Below are 17,356 nucleotides of genomic sequence, written 5' to 3' on the forward strand. Positions count from 1 at the left end.
CGTTACGCCAAGCCTGCTTCCGAGTGTATCGCCCTGCCAAACAATCTCATTTCTTCCTTCTCCCGCAAACGACGGATGATTGTCAAAGCAGAAACCGTCCAGGTGGACAGGAACTGTTCATACATTTCGTGCCATTTCCTGCTACCATTACAACTGCCCTGACAGCCACCGCCTCACGAGCTCTGGCAACTGAGACGTCTCTTTTCTTCCGTGCGTCTTTTCGGTACTTTGTCAGGGCAGAGAGCAAAACTCTTTTCGCGATTCCGATTAAGCCGGAGCGTCGACTGCCATCCTCTTGCTGAAAGGCGCGAGGTGCATAGTTGAGGCTTGACTTTGTGGATCATACATTTCCTTTTTCCCCCTTTTCTGAAGAAACGCCGTAGAACCTAAACCTCCATGTGCGCCGTTTGTGATGTATTCCCAGATGCTCTTTCCCGTGTTCCTCAGTAGTCAAATGAAAGATTATAACGTAAGGTAGTGTCGATATTCCAGTGAGTAGCCTTTTCCAACCGCTCACTTCAGAACCGTATGCGCGCCTCGTGCAGCCAGAAACTGCTCCGCGGAGCTCTGGGGCAGCGTCCTAATCAGCCCAAACACCTCCTTGTTATGATACCGCAGCCGCGTCTTGGGATCCAGATACGGCGCCGGAAGACCCGTGATGTCGCAGTAATGCTTCGCATGAGCCAGTGAAGGCGCCGACTCGATGTTCGTATACGTCGCGCTCGGCGCAGACACGCCTCCCGCTCCCGCACCTCCAGCCCCAGGCGGCTTCAGCGTCTTCTCCAGCACGAGCTTCGACAGGCTCCTCGAGGCCTGGGCGAGGTTGGGCGGCTGCGGCGGGTTCCCGTTGTTGCTGGTCGCGGGCGTGGAGGTGCCGCTCGTGGAGAGGCCGTCGTCGGCGGCGGACGGGGTGGCATCGCCGCTGACGTCCGCGGGGGTCGCGAGGGCCGAGGCCTCGCGCTTGGAGGCGTCGCCGACGATGGCCTTGAGGTTCTTGTTGCGGCGCTGGTTGGGCTTCCAGTTGGGGTTGCGGAAGTTCTTGTGGATGGAGTGGATGTCGAGCTGTTCGAGGAGCTGCGTGTGCGCGAGCTGCGCTTCTGTCGGGGCTGCCATGGTGTCGCTCTAGACTCTACTGAGAAGATGATGTGATGTATGGAGAAGGAGGAAGGTGCGTGGATTGCGTAGGATACTCGGTGAGGCTTGGTGATGGAGCAATTGGTGGTGGATGAATATTGGAAGCTGAGAGTCGAAGCCTCCTAGAACCTGAGCCACGCTTAGTCATGAGTGTGATGCTCTCGCTGAGCTCACCGAGAACCGTAGCGCTGAAGCACAGAGTTACGGGCTTACTAGGTATGTACATAGACTCGGCGCCCCTCTGTAATTCTATCTCATCAACCATCAACCATCAGTCACCGAGCCTGTGAAGGCATCTTTAATCACAAAGACATGGTACTCGATTCCCATCATCTGTAGACACGCGCATGATGCGTTTGCTAATGCAAGCGCAGGAGAGCCCTCACGAGCATCAGCAGAACCTGCTGCTGTCGCGTATCATCACAAACGTGGTATGGCTATTCACCACCAGCCCCGTGATGAGCCGTGGCTAATGGACGCAGGAAAAACTGAACGAGGCAATTGTTGTCATGAATAAGAGCCTTCAGGTCAGAGGATACAGGAGCCTGTATCATTTTCTACGTTTACTCACACTGCGCAGGAGATTAACGTTCAGAACATGAATGTCGAGCTCGTCGCCCAGATGTTCAAGAATTACCAGTCCAATGTCCTCTTTCATCTAGAAGGTCAGTTGATGTCACATCTGGGGGTTGTGATGAGTATGGGTTTGACTCTGATGTTGACGGTGTTTTGCAGCAACGGATAACCTCAAACCTCCTTCGTGAGGTGATACCGGGGCGTGATCTTGGTTGGCTAAGGTAATCGGAGATGAGAGCATGACTGTTGACGATACCCAAGTGGATGGCGCATATGAATTTAGAAGACAACAGGCATAGAAATCCATGATATTTCAGTTTGAATCTTTCTACAAATCGAATCCTTCTATGCAGGAGACTAACATGACATGAAAAACTGTGCCCTCTGAACCCTCTGAAGCCACCGTTTACACGGTGCCCATCCCATGTACCGCCAACTTGTGCTCCCTGCCTCCAAGCCCGTGAAGCTCCCAAAAAGACCGTTGACGCGCTTGTTTAGCGGTGGACCCACGCCCAGCATTTGCCGTCATCAGCCTCGCAGCCTCGCGATTGTCCATTGAACCCTTCCGAGCTCACCAATCTGTTCCAAACCATCAATTGGTCATCCCTCGATTCCTGCCATCCATCAAAATTCGTCCCAACGCCCGCCCGAATCGTCATTTTTCTACCATCATGGTCTCCTCGTATTGAGACCTACCACGACTTCCATCCTACACCTCTCGCGCGATAACTCCCTTCGAGACAAAACGAAATCATGGCGCCCTCTGCCATCGACGACCGAGTGCCTCAGGCGCCCCAAGAAAAGACGTATCCACCGGCCAAGATTTTCCCCGTCAAAGAGACCAAGTTTGAAAAGTTCATCGAGCCCCAGACCGACGGCCGAAAGAAGGCTCTTGAGCAGCCCGGCAATGCTGCCATCGTGATAGACAATGGTCCGCCACCATAGCATGGATCAACCCACGGGGGGGCAGTTTGGCTGACAGTCTACAGGCTCCTCCGCCGTTCGGGCAGGATGGTCCTTTGAGGACGCGCCCCGTCTCAACATTCCGCCCATCATGGCCAAGTACCGCGACAGAAAGCTCGGAAAGACGTTCTCCTTCGCCGGCTCCGACTGCTATGCTGATACGACGGCGCGCGGGCATATCCGAAACGCCTTCGAGGCCGGCACCGGCATCATAAGCAACTGGGATGTGGCGGAGCACGTGCTGGACTATGTCTTTCTGAAGCTGGGCATGAACGAGGCAGACGGCGCCGTCGACGTGCCCATTGTCATGACAGAAGCGGTCGCAAACCTGCCGTACTCAAGAAAATGCATGTTTCCAGGCCCCCAGACTGGATAAGGAGTCCCATTGTCCCGAGGCGGGCTGAAGGCTAACATTTCATCTGTGTAGCCATGACCGAAATCATCTTTGAATGCTACGGCGCTCCGTCCCTCGCGTACGGCATCGACTCGCTCTTCTCATACAGGCATAACAAGGGAAAGACGGGCCTGGTCATTTCCTCCTCCCACACCTCCACGCACGTCATCCCCGTCTACAACTCCAAGGCACTTCTCTCTCAGGCCACGAGACTGAACTGGGGCGGCTACCATAACGCTGAGTACCTGCTCAAGCTGATACGGTTAAAGTACCCTGCCTTTACTGGTAAACTCAACCAATCACAGGCGGAACACATGATACAAGACCATTGCTACGTCTCAACAGACTATGACAATGAGATCCGCAATTATCTCAACTGGGAGGGGCTAGAAGATCGAGACATCGTGATCCAGTATCCGTACACGGAAGAGGTGGTCGTCCAGAAGAGCCAGGAGGAGCTGGACCGCATCGCGGAGCGCAAGAAGGAGAGCGGACGAAGGCTACAAGAGCAGGCGGCCAAGATGAGGCTCGAGAAGCTCATGAAGAAGGAGCAGGATCTCGAGTACTACAAGAACCTGCAGGGCCGGATAACGGATGAGACGAAAAAGGAGACGCGACGTCTTCTCGACAGCCACGACATTAAGGATGAGGCACAGCTCGAGAAGATCATCAAGGAGCTGGAAAAGTCCATCAGGAAGGCCCGCACCAAGGATCTCGGCGGCGATCCCGAGGAAGAACAAGAGCAGCCGGACTTTAGCCTCCTGGATGTCCCGGACGAGGAGCTTGACGAGGCCCAGCTGAAGCAGAAGCGGCAGCAGCGTCTCCTCAAGTCCAACCACGAGGCCCGCGCCCGCGCAAAGGCCGAGAAGGAGGCCGAGAAGGCTCGCATCGCCGAGGCAGAGCGGCTTGACCAGGAGCGTCGCGAGAACGACCTGGAAGGGTGGCTGGAGGAGAAGCACCAGGCCCTGCAAGAGACGTTGCAGAAGATCAAGGAGCGCGACAGGCTGAAGCAGGACCTGGGCAACCGCAAGTCGCTGGCGTCGCAGATCCGCATGAAGAGCATCGCCAACCTGGCGTCGGACAACCCGACCAAGAAGCGGCGGCGCGGGGGCGACGACGACAACTTTGGCGCCAACGACGACGACTGGGGCGTGTACCGGCAGATTGCGGTGGGCGACAACAGCGACGAGGAGCAGGAGGAGGAAGACCTGGCGTCGACGCTCAAGTCGCTGGAGCAGGACCTGCTCAAGTACGACCCCAACTTCACGTACGACGCCTTTGCGCGCGGCCCCCGGCCCTTTGACCCGTCGTCGCAGGCGGAGCTGCACCAGATCCACCTCAACGTCGAGCGCATCCGCGTGCCCGAGGTGGTCTTCCGGCCGTCCATTGCCGGCGTCGACCAGGCGGGCATCATTGAGATTGCGGGCGACGTGCTGACGCAGCGCCTGGGCGGGCTGCCCAACCGGGACGACTTCCTGCGGGACATTTTCCTCACGGGGGGCAACACGCTGTTCCGCGGCTTCGACGAGCGCGTGCGGGACGGGCTGAGGGCGCTGCTGCCGGCGGAGGCGCCGCTGCGGGTGCGGAGGGCCGAGGACGCGCTGCTGGATGCGTGGAAGGGGGCTGCCGGGTGGGTTGGCACGGCGGCCTGGAAGTCGGCGGCGATTTCGAGGGAGGAATATCAGGAGAAGGGGCCGGAGTATATCAAGGTAAGTCCTTCTTCAGTCTTTGCCCGCGTCACTCTATTATATGTGTGTGCTAACAGATGTTTGATATCCGCAGGAACACGACATGGGCAACTCATATGCGTGAGAAGCTGCATAGGTAGCCTAGACGAACGAAGCAATTTCATGTCAAATGTTTAGTAATGTGTTAATTCTCTTTTTTCCTTCAGTGTCACATTTCTCATTTCTAAGAAGGACCACTTCGTTATGCAGACTACAATAAGGTGCCAAAAGAAGGCCAAACACACACAGGTCGTGTTAATGAAAATTCGTTGCCAGTAACTCGTAACTTCTCACAACTCAACTCAACCCTCCCTTGCACTCCGAGTTCACTCTTCGTCTCAAAAACGCAATGTAATGTTTTCTCGTTCAAGATTGCTTCTACATACCCCATCAAGAGGGAGTAGTAAGGTGTGAGTAAACAATTGTAAACCAAACTGGAACACAGCACCCAGTCATACCAAGTCACACACCGCACATACACACGTCCTCAAGAGGAAAACAATTGAACCCCTCTAAACCACAAACGACACTTCAAACACACATCACGCACACAAAGGAAAGAAACACATTGGAAAGTTGATAATTCAGATTAGACACACACGAGGTCTCCCGGAACGCCAATCCCATCAATTTAACCCCTCCCCTCCTTTTCCTTAACGGAAAGAAGATAAAAAAACAAAAAAGACAACACAAGAAAGCTGCGTCTGGGATTATATCTGCAACACACACAAACGCAATGAGAAAAACCCCCTCAACGCCTCCAGAACAAGAGCAACCTAAAGACCAAAAAGAAGAAGAAATCTGGAAGAGAAGCAGCTTGGTTCTGCTTCCCCACCAATCAAAACTCAAATCGCGGTGGCACTCTCTAAGGTTGGCCAGGCCGTGCATCGGGGTTGATTGGCCTTTCCAAGTCTTCTGTCGCGGCGCGGGAGTTGGCGTCCTGCTCGCCTGGCTGCTCCGTCTTGAAGGGCGGGCTGGGGTATGTCTGCGCGCGCTCAACCATCTGCTCCTGGGCAGCCAGACCGGCGACGGCCTGCGCGACGGCCTCGAGCGGCGTGCCAACGCCGGAGTTGCTGCTGTTGGACGGCTGCGGAGGCGGCGGCGGAGGTTGCTGGTGCTGTTGGTGAGGGTGCTGCTGGTGGTGCTGCTGCTCAGGGGCGCTCGGCGGAGGCGGCGCGGCAGTCGACGGCTGCGAAAGGTTCACGTTGGGAGGAGGAGGAGGAAATTCGCCCTGGGTATCGAGCAGTCGGGATTGGAGGTGAATCACGTATTCCCGGAGCGCGTAGTTCTCGGATTGCATCGACTTGTACGAGAGCTCCAGCTCGGCCAGGTCACGGACCTGCTGCTCGAGCTTCTTGATGTAGCCCTCCTTGCGCTGGCGGAAAGCTCGCTGTAAGAGTGACACAAGAGCGGTCAGCAATTGCCATGCCAATTGACATCAACGTGATTATATCTTGGGTCTCAACCCGGGCGCTTGCCGCTAGTTTACCCATTCAGGAACGCGATGGCAATGCGCAATGGATTGTCGCGGGACCTGCGAGCGAACCCGGGGGATGCCGGCGCGATCTGCTCGGATAACCAATGGCGACATTGACCAACGAGCGACGTCGGCAGGGGATGAGAGAAAGGCCAAGGCAACAGACAGCGCAAACTCACCTGAGCAGCTCGGTTCTGGGCGGCGCGCTTGGATTGCGACAGCTCGCGCTTCGCCTTACGACCGTCGGCCGGGTTAGAGTCGTCGACGGGCATCTGCTGCGGCGGCGCAGGGGCCAGCGGCACGGCTGAGGGCCCGGGAACGGCGGGACCGGGGCTGTGGCCGGCGGGAGGGACCATGGGCATCATGTTGGCGGCGGGCGCGTGGCCGACGGAGGCGCGGAGGTCGGGGTGGATGTGCGCTTCAGCGTCTAGCTTGGCGAGGGGGCGGGCGACGTCTTGAGGCGCCAGGGCGTCGTATCCATTCGGGGGCCGCGACGGAGGGCCTCGGGGATCGCGCGCGCTCGAGGTGGGCGAGGCCGACGAGGCAGCGGAGTCGTGGTTCTGGAGGAGCTCGAGCTGTGCGCGCAAGTGCTGTTCTGCGGCCGCGCCTGTTAGCCCAGCGTCCATTGAGTCTCCGTCCAAGGGGGGAGAGAGTGGTGGTTAGGACATGAGGGAAGAAGCGAGGCGTGGCCCGATGGAACGTCAATCGAGCCAGCGACACAAGGCAGCACCCAACTAAGGCATGCTGTGCCGCGGCGAAGCGATTCGCGTTGTCGTGCTGCTGCTATTTCCAGAGCCGCTGGCCTTGGGGCAATTGCTTGCTAAGGAGGTGGACGGACCGTCGGCGCCGAAGTGGTGCTTATAGATCAACTGGAGCAGGACCTGTAAACCCCGGAGACGCTTGACTGGTGGTGGTGCAGCAGCCAAACAGAAAGCTGGAGGAGACTTGTGGGTTGCAGGCGGTGTTGAGGGGAGGTAGTCGAGGCAGAAAGCACTGCAGAGAGACGGAGAGAAGCTGCAGCAGCTGGGCGATGCCGGTGATGTCGATCGATGCTGGTGCTGGTGCTGGTGCTGATACCGATGCTAGTGGGAAGCAAAGCCGCAGCAACGCCAAGCAGCAGAAGCGCAGGCACGAGCAACAGGCACAGGCAAGGAATCGGATTTCAAAGCAGCGCCACGCCGAGCAGGGGAAAGTCAAGCAGAATGGCTGAGGCCAGGCGCTCGGGTCAAGGGCAGAAGGAGAGGAAATCAAGAAAGTCGAGAGGCGCAACAAGGAGAAGCAGAAGCAGAAGCAGAAGCAGAAGCAGAAACAGAGGCGGACGATGGTTACTAACCTTGCGTGTTTGCGCCGTTGGCAGGAGAGCTCTGCATTGCTCGAGGACTCTGACTCAGCATCCGGGAACACGAGGGACGCAGCTTAGAGAGAAGCGCGAGAGGAGGGAATTAAAAAAAAAAAAAGTTATTAATGGCAGATTATGAGCTGTCGCGGGTTATTTTTTGATGACTACACACAGCAGCACAGTTCCTAGAAAGGCAGAGGCTGAGGGGGGGCGCAGAGAATTGCTGACGTGAAACATGGGAAGAAAATCACAGGTGGTCGAGTTTGGAAGCGTGGATGCGACGGGATTATGTAACGCGGCGGCGTGGCGGGATGGCCAGGGAAAATGGCGTGGCTGGCGGGCTCTGAGCAGGTACTCCGTGCTCCGTACAGTGCGGGAGTTGGCGTCTACGTCGAGTCCCTCCCTCTCTGTCTCGACCATTTTTTCTCTTTTCTTCTCTTTCTTCTACGACTTCTTCTTCTCTTCTTAACCCAGTTCTGCATTTCACCCTTATTTATGGATCCTTCCCTTCGCTTGGCTTGCTTCTCCGAGTCTGTTCCGTGCAGCGGATGGATGGGGCTTGATGATGACTGATCGGATTCCGGGACGCGGGAAAGGTTGGGTAACCATGGACGACTTTCCAATGGAACCCAGCACCACCTTATTAGCGGGACGACGACAAAGGGTGGCAGAACTTGTCTTGTCCTATCGCATCGTCCCATCGAGTGAATCATAATGTCCGGAAGACCGACCGAGACGCAGCTACAAGCTGTCTGTTGGGCTGGAGATGCTGCAATACTGCACATGGCTCGCAATGTATTGCTATACTTGTGGTTGAAGCTCCAAGCTCTACGAGCACGGAATGGCACGGTACCTGCGGATACCTGGAGCCTCGCAGCGCCAGCAACCGGCCGGTACATCCAGATACTGCAGGCTTGCCGAGTCGTGCCACGTACCGCATCTGGTCTTGCCCTTGCGGCTCCGCGTCGCCGCCAAGTCGCCGGCATGTATCTACTAGGTAGGCCGTCTTGTCTTAGCAGCTGGGGTGACAGTTGAGGTTACCGAAGCTCCGTGTCATCGTGTATTACTCCATCAAGCAATGGAGTGACTTTGCACACCTAATAAGCCAGACAGTATCATCATCTGAATGCTGTCTTAGGCTCCAGCTTTTGTTCTTCCAACAATTCTGACACCGTTTGAGCGGGCTGTACGATTCCAGTAAATCGTCCGGAGTCCTCCCCGGCGCTGAGCAAGTACACAGTATATATCAACACGCATCCAACAGCTGCCGGCTCCATACGAGTACAACAATAACAACGACACCACAACAACACGACACCTGGTGGACAATATTAGCCAACATCAGCCACGTCGCAAAAGGGGCGTCCTCTCCTCCTCTTCCTCCTCTCGTTTGTTTTGTCACGCCTGCGGGCGCCTCGGCCACAGATTCAACGCCGCTCCCAGCACAAGGGAAATAGGGCCGCAGAGTTGCATCACGTCAAATCCCGAGTTTGTCAGCATTGCTCAGAAGTAGCCCCTTCAGGCATGGTCGGATTATGTCATGTTTGATAAGAAGTGGGGCCCCTCCGTGTGCTGTCTCTGCGCTCGCTTTCTTCCTCCGAAAGCGGTAAACGGTGTTTGCGTACACAAAAGTAGACATGCACCAGCTCGGCCGCGATGGAATACCCGCGGGAAACTTTTTCTCCCACAAACCCGAGGCGGGACTCGCAGCAGAGAGAGGGCACAGTGTTGATAGTAAGTGCCGCACGATGCCACACGCACAGTGCATGGGGCCCTCTTGCTTGCACAGTCAGCCAGCCTCGTTCCCGACTTTTCCTCTTCCTCCCTCCTTCGTGTCTCTCCTGCTACCACCAATGAATGACGCCGCGATTCCGCCTCGGGAGGGTGTCCGGTTGGTGGCACTGATTCGCCCATTGGCCCTTGTTCCTCTCTCTTTGGTCTCTTCTGCCTTTTTTACGTGATGACATGGCCAGCGACTGGCATGGGGGACACAAGCTGGAATGAGGAGCTTATTTCCGAGCCTCGCACGGATCTTGTCCCGGGGCATCGCCTTTCTCTTCGCCCTCTCAATGACAGGACAGGACGAGACATTGAGCTTCTGGGCGGGCCGTGTCACAGGTGCCAGTCGACGGCTTACGGCTTATGTGCCTGCTTTTCCTCGGGTTCTGCTCATTGGTGCTGTTACTTGACTGACACTCACGCAGTAGTCAAACCCAACCGTGTTGCTTGATCACTAATACGCTCGACACGCCAAGTCTCATGGCTCGACTCCGTACATATACTCGTACAGAGGCGGCTAACCTTGTACAGTGTCGTGATTACTCGTCCAGAGACCCAGACTGGAGCAATGGCGTGGACTGGCAGGAAAGAGAGCGTCGTGTCCGCCCTGGAGTGACGAGCAGGGGCCTCTCGGGTGTTTCCAAATGGACCTGCATGGCCCGTCCAACTGCAGCTTTTATCCATCGTCCCGGCGACGAGCTCTACTGTACGAGTACAAGCACAACCTGCGGAGTACAAAGCAGTAAGCTCCACGAAATGGCCTTTCAGGCATCAGCCGGGCCTTTGATTACCTAGGACATAGCAGCACTATTGCTTGTGTGATGCTGCCTAGCTTCCCATTTGCTGTTCTAGCCACGGCCCAAGGTCCAGCTCGGCTTACATCAACTACTGGCAGCACTTCAGAATGCTGCTGCTATCTCCGGTCTCCGTTCCTCGGCAAGTCCCGTTTTGCCGAACCTCTCTTGAGCTCCAGGTTTCTCGATATAGAATAGCCTCCCCGCGTCTCAACTCCGGAGTCCGCTGTAACACGCGACATATCAGAAGCGCAAAGCACAATGGTCGCTTTGTCTGCCGTGTCCAACGCTTGCTGAGGGGAGATATAATTCTTCGTCGTTGGGCATGGGATGAGATTGCCAGTCTTTATCAACAGCAAGGGGTAATATAACAGCCAATGGACAACGTTGTTTTTACAAGCAAACATGGACGTGGGTCAACTCGTCGGACCTGCTTCTAGAAGGCGTGGGCGGCCGCCTGATTTGGTATCCTTGGCCGGCTCTTGAACAGCTTGCCGCCCTTCCACACGTGTGTTATGTTACTGGGGTCCGTCAGGACGCCGACATCATCCAGCGGATTCTTGGCAATGGCAATGATATCGGCATCATATCCCACCTTGAGTTGCCCGCTCAAAGGCGCCATTCCTCCCAGCGTCTCCGGTCCATTGGCCGTTGCGCACTCAATCGCCTGGAGCGGCGTCATGCCCATTTCAATCGCGTACGTGAGTTCCTGAGCATTGTTCCCGTGTGAGAGCGCAGACTTCCTGGCGCTGCTGGTCATATCGGTGCCGAGGGCAATCTTGACTCCCTTCTTGATGGCCAATCTGTATGCGTCCTTGGACTTGTCGATGATGCCAAACAGCTTGCGCTTGACTGGCGGAGGGAGCTGATCGCCGTAGTCGCGGGCCAGGACGCGGATGATGTGCTGCGTAGGGACGAAGATGGCGTTCTTCTCCAGCATGAGGTCGGCCGCCTCCTCGTCGAGATACATGCCGTGCTCGATCGACTTGACGCCCGCCCGGAGCGCAGACAGGATGCCCGCCTTGCCTATCGCGTGAGCTGCCACGGCTCGTCGGCTCCGGGCTGCTTCTTGCACCATGGCCTTGAGCTCGTCGTCTGAGAATTGGCGATCCTCCGGGTCATCGTTTAGACTTCCTACGCCTCCGCTGGAGCAGACTTTGATGCAGCGAGCGCCCCGTCGCACCATCTTGCGGACCGTCTTGACACAGTCATCGACGCCATCGCAGATACCAATGGGGCTTCCACCGCAGTTCATGGCCGCCGTGACAGCGCTGAGAGGCGCTGAATGGTCGTCGCCGTGACCCCCCGTGATGGACAGCGGAGCAATGGCCGAGTAGATGTTGGGGCCGATGAGCGGGCCATTCTGCACAGCAGGCCACAGATCGCCGCCATAACCACCCAGCTCCCGCACCGACGTGTAACCCGCCATCAACGTCGTCTTCAGATCGTCTACCGTGACGGCGCCGCCCAGGGCATTGTACCCGGGAAGGTACTGGCTGGCCCCGCCCATGGTGCCGATGACATCCAGTCCGACGAAGTGGACGTGGACGTCCCATAGGCCCGGCATCAGAACGGGGACCTGTTTGGGGGGGATGTCTTGGTACTTGGGCGGGATGTCGCTGTGGCTTCCGACCCAGTCGATTTTGCCGCCTTTGATGGCAAGGACTCCATTATGGATGGGTTCTCCGCGGCCGGGGATGAGCAGTCTTGCGGAGATGAGGGAGATGGTCTCGGCGTCTTTGACTGGAGGCTCTGAGGCGATGTGTGTTGGAGGCAGAGGGGGCTGGAGAGGGACACGCATGGCGACGAGTATCGAGCAGTTACAGGAAGGGCTGTAGCAGGGAGCGTCACGCCAAACGCAGAAGAGCTTACACGGGCGGAATGGGAACGACAACACAACTTCCATCGGTGACGATATCCGTAAGATTCATCCCTTTTATACCTGCCTCTGCTCTATCAACATCTCGGATCAAGCCTGCAACGAATGCGAGCGAAAACGACATGGCGATGCGCTTTAGGCGCATTTACTTGCCCGAAAGAGGATCTTGGCTAAATACTATCATTTGATCCTAACAAAAGGACCCTTGGGGGGAGCGGGATTGTTGACCGAGTGCTTGTGTGGAGCGCTTGGAGATAGGCGAGTGCCGATGTATGTATGTTGATGCGAGGACTCCATTTATTTCCTATCTCTGTTTAGGACGATGGGTTGATGAATGGGCTTGAGAATGAAACCGAAGCAGTTTCAATGTCAATTGCTCGACATATTCAATGTTGGTTGGGTTCTTGTAAGCTGGAGTGCTTGGATGGAAGAGGGAGATCTACCCTGGAGTCTAGTCGAAGAAACAAAGCTTAACCGTTTTGGCGCATTATCTGAACCAAGCTCAAGCCAACTCCAAGCAAGCCCATTCATCAAAGCTACATCTTCAGTTCTCGAACAAATCACACCAAATCTCAACAAACCCCCTCTCTCAACCTGCAAAACATTTACAATTCAAAAAAGAGAAATGTCACGCTTGAGAGTCCCATCTCTCTTCCTCTCCAAAACCACACCATTCATCAGACAAGCAACCAGATCCATGTCTTCTTCTCAAACGCCCAAGCCGGACACCCTCCTCGTGTCCAACGGCGGGAGGTGGACGCTGACGGCCGATGGGGAGGCGTTGGAGCGGAGTTTCAAGTTTAAGAACTTTGCAAAGACTTGGGTATATTTCAACTCACTCAACTCCCTTAAGTCACGCACCCTGGTCTGGGTAGTAGCGGGTATGAAATGTTTTTGTGCCAAAAGGGAAATGCTGATGTTATATCTGGGGGGAATAAGGATTTCATGACGGCCGTTTCGCTGCAGTGCAAGATCTGGAATCATCATCCCGAGTGGTCCAACGTACGTTACTGGCCCCGCCCTTCTCTCTATCTAGCCAAATCACATACATTACTCTCCTTCTTCGCAGCAAACAAAGGTGAAAGAAGGAATTGATTGTTCATGTATGGGAGCTAATGTATGTGATTAGGTCTACAACACGACATTCATACGCTGGACAACACACGTCCCCAAGGGCCTGTCAGAAAAAGACATCAGTCTCGCCTCCATCTGCGACTCCCTGGCTAAAGATTTTGGTGAGCTGGATCCCGAGCCGGAGCAGGCGAGTTGTGAGATGAGGAGTTTGGCGGACGAGGTTGTCAAGGATGGGAATTGCTGTGTGAAGAAGTAGATGCCGATGTAGTCTATTGAACTAACTCAAGTCGTGTCATGATGGTTGTGGTAAGAGGTACATGTATGTTGTGTAAACCTCAGCTTCGTATTGGCTGCGCATCGCCTATTTTCGTTCCCAATGTTGAAGTCCCCCCTGGCTCTAACAGTTCTTCCTCGCGCACCTCGACTCCTCATACTAATCCCTACACTACTGTCAACGGGTTGTTGAAATAGACCAAGACCCTCTTCTTCTGCTCCCGGAGCTCTAGCACGCGCTTCATGGTGTAGGCCCTTGGACAGCTGAATGGAGGACAATCCAGGTGTGGCGTGGTGGCCCTCTCCCAGATCCCAAGCCCACACGTCCAATGCTCATAGTTTAGATGCTTGAGGCCAGTGAGGGCAACGGACCTGAACCAGGCCTCTGGTGCAGAGGGATATTTGTAAGTGATGCGAGTCCAGGCCTTCGTGAAGGGATGCGACGTATGCATCAAGGCAGCCAGAGGTACGACGATTCAGGCGGTTGAATTCCTGGATGATGATAAACACGTCCTCGCAGAACGGTGATGACGGACCAACTCGAGAAGTTGCTGTACCGTGAAGGTCTCGCTCTTGTACCCTTCTCGATCTGGCTCTGTGCGTGTATCTTTACTGGCAGAGTGTTCAAATGGAAGCAGAGCCATAGCCCTTCCAGCTTCCCAGTGTCTTTGTCACCTGATGAGCCAGTCTCTGGGAGAGGCTCTTTTTAGTCGATGCTCTTCCCCAGAGTCGAGGCATTGACCTTGATGGTCTGTTTCCATGCTTCCCAGTCGTCGGTGGGTTGTAGCTGTGTGCGTGGTGACCTTGCGGAGTTCGTTCGTGATAGTGGCCATGGCGGTAACGCGGTCGATGTGACGGGGAACCTTCTTAAAGATAGGCCCGGGGGGGGGCTCTCTTGGTTTGGCCTGGCAGCGCAACAAAACATCCGCCTGGTTGGGGACTGACATATCCACTTCCACGGAATCGTCTGACTCCGTGTCGGTGAGGTTGACCGATGCAGGTCCCGACTGCTGGATGACCTTGTAGACTTGGTTCGTAGGTCTGACCTTATGGTCGTTCGGCTTCCAGTTCATCACCGAAGCGTGCGCGAATACGAAAGCTTTGTACTTGAGAATCATCGGGGACGCCGTGTCGTCTTTCTCCGGCTTAATGAGTCGGAGCTTCCGTACCATGATAGCACAGAGCACAGTCGGTGCGTCCATGATGTGGTAGTTCCCAGTTTGCTCGGTCAGCTGGGCGACTTTCTCAATCTTCTCTTTGAACCCTTTGTAACAGCCCCATTTCGACCACACCGTGGCGGTAAGAACGCCAGTGCCGCCGCATTTGTCAACGCAGGCATTATAGCATTGGCGGTAGTCGTCATAGTCCAGTCCGATAAGGGCGAATGCTCCCTTTACCAGAGTTCGGTCTAAGTTGTCTTTAGCACTCCCCAATGCTGGGACAGGTGCTGGGATAGATGCCTGGACTGCTGAGTTGATTGTAGACTCCGTCAGCTGACACAGCCGTCGCAGGGTCGGATCTCTGAGATGCACCACATCCTTTGTCAACTGTACAAGAAGGAGGCGCCCGTTTGCCCTAACGGTTCACAACTTCCTCTGACCAGCGGTCCATAGACTGGATGACCGGGATCCTGGCTCTCTAATAACTGGTTCCCCTGGACATCGTGCGCCGTGTGAATATCTCATGATCCATGGCGAGCGACCCTGATGTCATGCTCGTCGAGTGCGAATATGTTAATATAATGCCGCGATAGATGTAGCCGTGGGTGGTTGTAGATAATGGTATGTCTCTCCAGACGCTGACCTTACCATGGCCCTTCTCCTCCTCCAACCTCGACGCGTCTCCTCCTGTGTACCCTTTCTGATATCCGACGACGGTAGTCGAGGTCGGCAGTCATGGTCGACGACGGTAGTCGTGACAATTGCCCCCACAAGAAAAAACCACCTCTGTCCCCAGAGGTCATGCATCGTCGTCTATGGGGTGGCGAGCTCATCGAGCGTCGGGACGGGATCAAACATACGGACGTCGTCGAGGTCGTCGACGTCGTGTTCGGTTCCATCAGCTGCGGCGGACGGCTGGGCAGCGGCGGTGGCAGAGGGCTCCGCTTCCTCGGCCGCAGGCATCACCTCCGTCTCAAAGCGTGCGAAGAACCAATAACAACAGTCTGCATCATGACCCCCGCTCCCGGCCTCTGCCACTCAGCATCGAGAATCATGAGCTCCTCGACGTATACTCCGCTCGGTAGAGGAGCTTCTATCAGGGCCGCCAAGCATAAAAGACAGCCGCACCTCACTGTTCTTGACCATGTGGAGGTTGGGCAGCTCCGTGGCTCGAACTGGCCCGTGATGAGGGAGATATTCCTTGCTGCAGAAGAGCGAAAGGGCACTTGCTGTCCCTCACCAGGCCCGTCGATCGTGATGTTGATCTCAAAGTTGAGTGCCTCGAAAGTCGGAGTGTCCAACTGAGATGGACACTGCTTGTCCACTCTTTTGTTTTCTGTGGTGCTCCTACTCAGCGAGCATATCATGAATGTAAGCGGTAGGCTAGACGAGGCCATCTTGCCCAGCTTATGCCCATCCCAAAGTGTGCTGTAGAACTGCGCCGTGGCAGTTGTCGTCTGGGAGCAACTGGACCAGTCTTTGTTCTTTTGCCGTTCTTGTATGCGACTAGCTTCTGGTATATGAGCGGCCTGTCGTTGTTCGAGATGTCACCCTGGAGCTGGGCGAGGAACTCGACTGCACTTCAATCCGCAGCCGCACCAACCTTTTTGCGCATCGCGCCAAGGACCTTGTTACCCTTGGGACGGTACTTCTTCCAAGAGTGCTGCCATCAGGTTAGCAGCTGCGTCGCATATAACTCGCAGGGACATACTTGGTTGCGAGCAGCCACGGCATTCTGGAGCTTCGTGGCCACGGGACGGTACTTCACAGACACGGCGATGCAGGGATGTCCGCCGAGGCGGCAGCGAGTGCATTTGTCACTCTGGGCTAGGTAGCAGTTAGCTCGCATGCAACTCGCAGCTATGTCATTGCGAAACTCACATTCATCGTCGAGACAAGCATCCATGCCAGTCCAATTCTCGGTAACAAAAGCTCGCAGGCAGCGCCGGCAAGCGGTGGAGCGGCTACTCAAGTGTTAACTACCTGTGAACAAGGTGCGAAGGGCTCAACTTACGGGGTGGTTTCGCCTCCTGATGAACATGGCTGTAACATCACCGTACTGGGGGCAAGAGAGCGGCCAGCTTGATCCTGTCGAGTGGTAAGTCGCGGGCCTGGTGCTCTAGAGCTGGGTTGATGCTGCGGACGTATGTTTGATTGTTGAGGAGTCTTAGACTCTGTTGACTTATCGCTTCATCAGGACCAGATCTGAAGGTTGCTACGGAAATGGCCAGCGGTCGAGGTAGGTCGTCGCATCTACTGGAAGAGCTTCATGACTACTCCGTCGTCCCAAGCTGGCGACTATTGTCGGATCAAGTCAGTCGTCATACACCGCGCATGCTGGCCGTTGGCTTCATAGAAATTCTCTATAGGTGGTATCGGCAACACTCACCAATGCGCCGGTGTAGGAACGACAACAAGGTCGCCTTTGTGAGCTTTGTTGATGATCCATTTGAATTGAATATCAATATGATGCGTTCTCCCGTGTTGTTGCGGTTGATTCTTGCATTCCGAGAGTCTGTAAACAGGATTATGGGCTTATGGTCTCCAGCTCCAAGCTCCTTCGGCAACCTTCGTTCCCAGACAGCACACATCCCGGCTGGTGTCAAATTCATGAACTCAGCCTTCAGTGGAGCTAACATCAACGACCGTCTGTGCCTTGCCTTTCCATCTAACTGACCTATGGCGAGCGTCTGTTCGAAGTCAAATTGCTGACAACTGCTCCCGCGAACTGCTCATCGTATTTGTTGATTCAATAGTGTACGCCGCCTGAATGTCTGCTTGGTAAAC

At 55.5% G+C, this 17,356-nt stretch overlaps 7 protein-coding genes across 7 annotated transcripts; 3 read left to right on the forward strand and 4 right to left on the reverse strand.

Annotated features, from left to right (window-relative positions):
- Positions 1–513: 513 nt before the first annotated feature.
- On the reverse strand, positions 514–1,113 carry BBK36DRAFT_685 (chromatin-remodeling complex subunit ies6; the record flags this gene model as incomplete). The annotated part of the gene is made up of 1 exon (XM_024898515.1): positions 514–1,113. The coding sequence occupies one exon, from the start codon at positions 1,111–1,113 to the stop codon at positions 514–516; it is 600 nt and encodes a 199-aa protein (XP_024754144.1).
- Positions 1,114–1,496: 383 nt separating this feature from the next.
- Positions 1,497–1,900, forward strand: BBK36DRAFT_1175691 (DASH complex, subunit Dad4; the record flags this gene model as incomplete). The annotated part of the gene is made up of 4 exons (XM_024895983.1): positions 1,497–1,565; positions 1,617–1,661; positions 1,715–1,799; positions 1,870–1,900. The coding sequence occupies 4 exons, from the start codon at positions 1,497–1,499 to the stop codon at positions 1,896–1,898; spliced, it is 228 nt and encodes a 75-aa protein (XP_024754145.1).
- A 563-nt stretch (positions 1,901–2,463) lies between these two features.
- Positions 2,464–4,879, forward strand: BBK36DRAFT_1108784 (actin-like protein; the record flags this gene model as incomplete). The annotated part of the gene is made up of 5 exons (XM_024889402.1): positions 2,464–2,641; positions 2,700–3,024; positions 3,051–3,052; positions 3,101–4,776; positions 4,850–4,879. 5 exons carry the CDS (start codon positions 2,464–2,466, stop codon positions 4,877–4,879), a joined length of 2,211 nt encoding a protein of 736 aa, XP_024754146.1.
- Positions 4,880–5,659: 780 nt separating this feature from the next.
- BBK36DRAFT_1175699 (hypothetical protein) lies at positions 5,660–7,681 on the reverse strand (the record flags this gene model as incomplete). Its single annotated transcript, XM_024895984.1, has 3 exons — positions 7,605–7,681; positions 6,451–6,866; positions 5,660–6,184 (listed from the first exon to the last, which is right to left on the reverse strand). Exons 1-3 carry the CDS (start codon positions 7,663–7,665, stop codon positions 5,660–5,662), a joined length of 1,002 nt encoding a protein of 333 aa, XP_024754147.1. The 5' UTR covers positions 7,666–7,681.
- Positions 7,682–10,619: 2,938 nt separating this feature from the next.
- Positions 10,620–11,984, reverse strand: BBK36DRAFT_1107933 (hypothetical protein; the record flags this gene model as incomplete). The annotated part of the gene is made up of 1 exon (XM_024889315.1): positions 10,620–11,984. The coding sequence occupies one exon, from the start codon at positions 11,982–11,984 to the stop codon at positions 10,620–10,622; it is 1,365 nt and encodes a 454-aa protein (XP_024754148.1).
- A 775-nt stretch (positions 11,985–12,759) lies between these two features.
- On the forward strand, positions 12,760–13,392 carry BBK36DRAFT_1107475 (transcriptional coactivator/pterin dehydratase; the record flags this gene model as incomplete). Its single annotated transcript, XM_024889258.1, has 3 exons — positions 12,760–12,885; positions 13,002–13,064; positions 13,192–13,392. 3 exons carry the CDS (start codon positions 12,760–12,762, stop codon positions 13,390–13,392), a joined length of 390 nt encoding a protein of 129 aa, XP_024754149.1.
- Positions 13,393–14,115: 723 nt separating this feature from the next.
- Positions 14,116–15,532, reverse strand: BBK36DRAFT_692 (hypothetical protein; the record flags this gene model as incomplete). Its single annotated transcript, XM_024898530.1, has 3 exons — positions 14,116–14,160; positions 14,213–14,817; positions 15,430–15,532. 3 exons carry the CDS (start codon positions 15,530–15,532, stop codon positions 14,116–14,118), a joined length of 753 nt encoding a protein of 250 aa, XP_024754150.1.
- Between the last annotated feature and the right edge of the window lie 1,824 nt (positions 15,533–17,356).

Source organism: Trichoderma citrinoviride (assembly GCF_003025115.1).
Source record: "Trichoderma citrinoviride strain TUCIM 6016 unplaced genomic scaffold BBK36scaffold_1, whole genome shotgun sequence".
NCBI lineage: Eukaryota > Fungi > Ascomycota > Sordariomycetes > Hypocreales > Hypocreaceae > Trichoderma > Trichoderma citrinoviride.